The 2,676-nt window shown below is 44.2% G+C and overlaps 1 protein-coding gene across 1 annotated transcript in view; it reads left to right on the forward strand.

The window, feature by feature from the left end:
- Window positions 1-69: 69 nt before the first annotated feature.
- CCDC60 (coiled-coil domain containing 60) overlaps window positions 70-2,676 on the forward strand; it is a 147,293-nt gene continuing 144,686 nt past the window's right edge. Inside the window, exon 1 of the mRNA XM_006027371.3 lies at window positions 70-519. Coding sequence (XP_006027433.1) covers window positions 232-519 — 288 coding nt within the window. The 5' untranslated portion in view covers window positions 70-231. The remainder of the gene's footprint in view (window positions 520-2,676) is intronic.

Here is a 2,676-nt window from a genome sequence, read left to right on the forward strand (position 1 = left end):
GGCCTGTACACATGTAGGCGGGAGCTGGTGCAGGCCCGTGCCAGGAGCACCCCGGGCCGCACAGCCTGGTCCAGGCCTGACCCGTGCCCTTGGCAGTGCTGCGCAGAGGCAGGCTCCTGTGTTGGGCTCAGCCCAGGGGCCAGGCCGCAGCCCCGTGTTGCGGCGCTGAGGGGCCCCGACCCACCCGCAGCGTTAGGGAGAGGGCAAGGAGCCGATGAACAGCAGGGCAGGATGCCCGGGAACACGAAGACGCTGGACCCTCGCTATTTCGTGCTCATCAAGCCGCTGCCCAATCCCACACAGAAAGGCGTAAAGGTGCGGGCCAGGAGCAGCACCGCGTACCGGCGCTGGGAGCCCAGGCGGGAGGACGTGTTCTGGGAGAACTACCACCGACGGCACCAGCAGCTCACTCGGCAAGGCTACTGGACCCCCAGCTGGAAACCCTACCAGGAGCTCGGGGAAATGCTCTACCTAGAACCAAAGAAACTCACCCTCTACTACTTGGGACAGCTCCCTCAGGTAGGCTTTCCTCTCCTGCTCTGTTTTCTGTTTTTTCCCGTTTTTGGTTTTCAGTAGACGCAAGAAGAGCATCGTACTGTAATTAAATTGTAATTAAATTCCCATAGAAAAGAACAGTCAATTTCTGTTTAAAGAACAAGAAGGGAGTCTGCAGCAAGGCGCCGCGCTGGCCGATGAATCAATAATTCCGATGTGATAGAATGAATAATGGCAGCGCAGAACATCTGTACAAACGAAGCCAAACGTAGCGCTCTGACCTTTTGTGTTGCAGATTGAGAACCGAGAAGAGAGGTATTCAGAGTTGAAAGTTTTAGTACTTACTCTTTTAACAGAGCAGAGGAATTAGACGAATGAGAGTGAAACTTAGAGAAGGGGGAATGCACTCTTTTGTGGGATGGGTAATCAGATCACCCCTGAAAAAGGAAGGAAAGGAAACAAACAGAAGAGGCAATATATAAGAGTGAGAAAAGAGTGGTTGCACAGAGAACAGGAGTCGTCAAAGAAATGATGGGTTTATAGGAGGGGTGTCAGACTCACTCTGCCCATCCTTTGGGCTGGATCTGGGCTGCAGTCCATACATTTGATACCCCTGATCTATAGAATAGGCAGTGGGTTAGGAACTGAGTGTAAAAGGGACATCTCAGAATTGGAAACAAGGTGATGGGTCAAAGAATGAAAAACGTTATCAAAGAGGGTGGTATGAAAGCCCTTGTATCAGTTAAAGTTATTTCATGTTATGAACTGTATCTGTATTGGAGTTCACAAAGTCACCTATTGTTAACTGGATCTGCTGTTACATTTAATACCCATTTAAGTATTACTTCATCATAGTCCCCTTGCTGTTAGATATTGTGTAAGTGGGTAGAGCTCTACCATGGGTCTTCATTACTGTCTGATTTAATGACAAAAAAATTAGTTTGCTTGGTTGCACCTGAGATGAAATTATAAAATCCTGTTTGTTAGCTGTAGGATTGCTGCCTCATGCCAGAAAATTTGTCTCCCTTATGTTCATGCTCTCATCCAAGGGAGGTAACTCCACCTGTTGTGTGAATAAGCCTGAATACTCTTCTACTTCTGCACCCCAGTAACTGTAATGCGGGCCTTGATTTCAACTGAGCTGTACTTTCTAAAGTGGTACCCAGGAGGCAGTTGTTTGCAGCTGCCATGGAAATCAGTAGTGGTGTGGTAGAAGGAAGGAAAACAGAGGAGAGACTAATCACCCACTGCAGAGGAGATTCTGACTATTCGCTGCTTAATTCTCTGCAGTGAATGTATGTTGGAAGAACATTCAGAGATATAAGGACTTCCATTCACTGTTTAAAGCTTTCAAACAGGCACTGGTTCCCATGCATTATTTTTCTAACTTTCTGACACTTGATCATCTTGCCCTATTAGGTCAAAGGTATGGTTCTATGGGTACATGGGTGTACTACCAATATAGCCATCATCTTTGACCTCTGAAATCCCTTTCTTCTGAACCTACAAATACCTTTTAAGGTTGATCTTTCCATTACACTGTGGAAGTCAGTGGAAATTTTGCACAGGATATGGGCATTATAAAGGGAGATATTGAAATTGAGTTTGAATACTGGTATTTGAGATTTAAGTCAAATTAGCAGGTTAAAAATGTATACTTTCTGCAAAAATGAGCTTGATCTGGGTCAGGTCTGTATTAAAAATACAGTGTATGACTGTAACTTAAATTGGAGATTTTCTAAGCTCATGGGGGAATTAACTGCCCAACTCTTTTATTATTGTGGGATTTGTGTGGCTAAACCCCCTAGTCAGCTTTGTAAATCTCAACCAAATTTATGTAATAAAATATGATTTTACTTTAAAAGACCAAAACTACCTTACCATAGCACTATGCTGGAATATTTTTATGATTCACTATATATTCAGAGTACTATACCTTACCATTTCAACCACTGGGTGAGTAAACTGTAGAATTCTAGAAGTGAAAAATATAATCTCTTTGACTATATTTGCAATACGGGCCTTCCAAAAGTTAGCCTTTGATTAGCCTATGAAGAATAGCAACACTGAGTAACAGTGAAGTCTAAACAGAATAGTCAGAAGATTAGAACCCTCTGTGAGTTGAATTAGACCTGGGCTGGAGTTCTTCTGTAAATTAGCATCTGTTTACAAACACTCTTT

This window comes from Alligator sinensis, unplaced genomic scaffold, assembly GCF_000455745.1.
Source record: "Alligator sinensis unplaced genomic scaffold, ASM45574v1 scaffold692_1, whole genome shotgun sequence".
In the NCBI taxonomy this organism is placed as follows: Eukaryota; Metazoa; Chordata; order Crocodylia; family Alligatoridae; genus Alligator; species Alligator sinensis.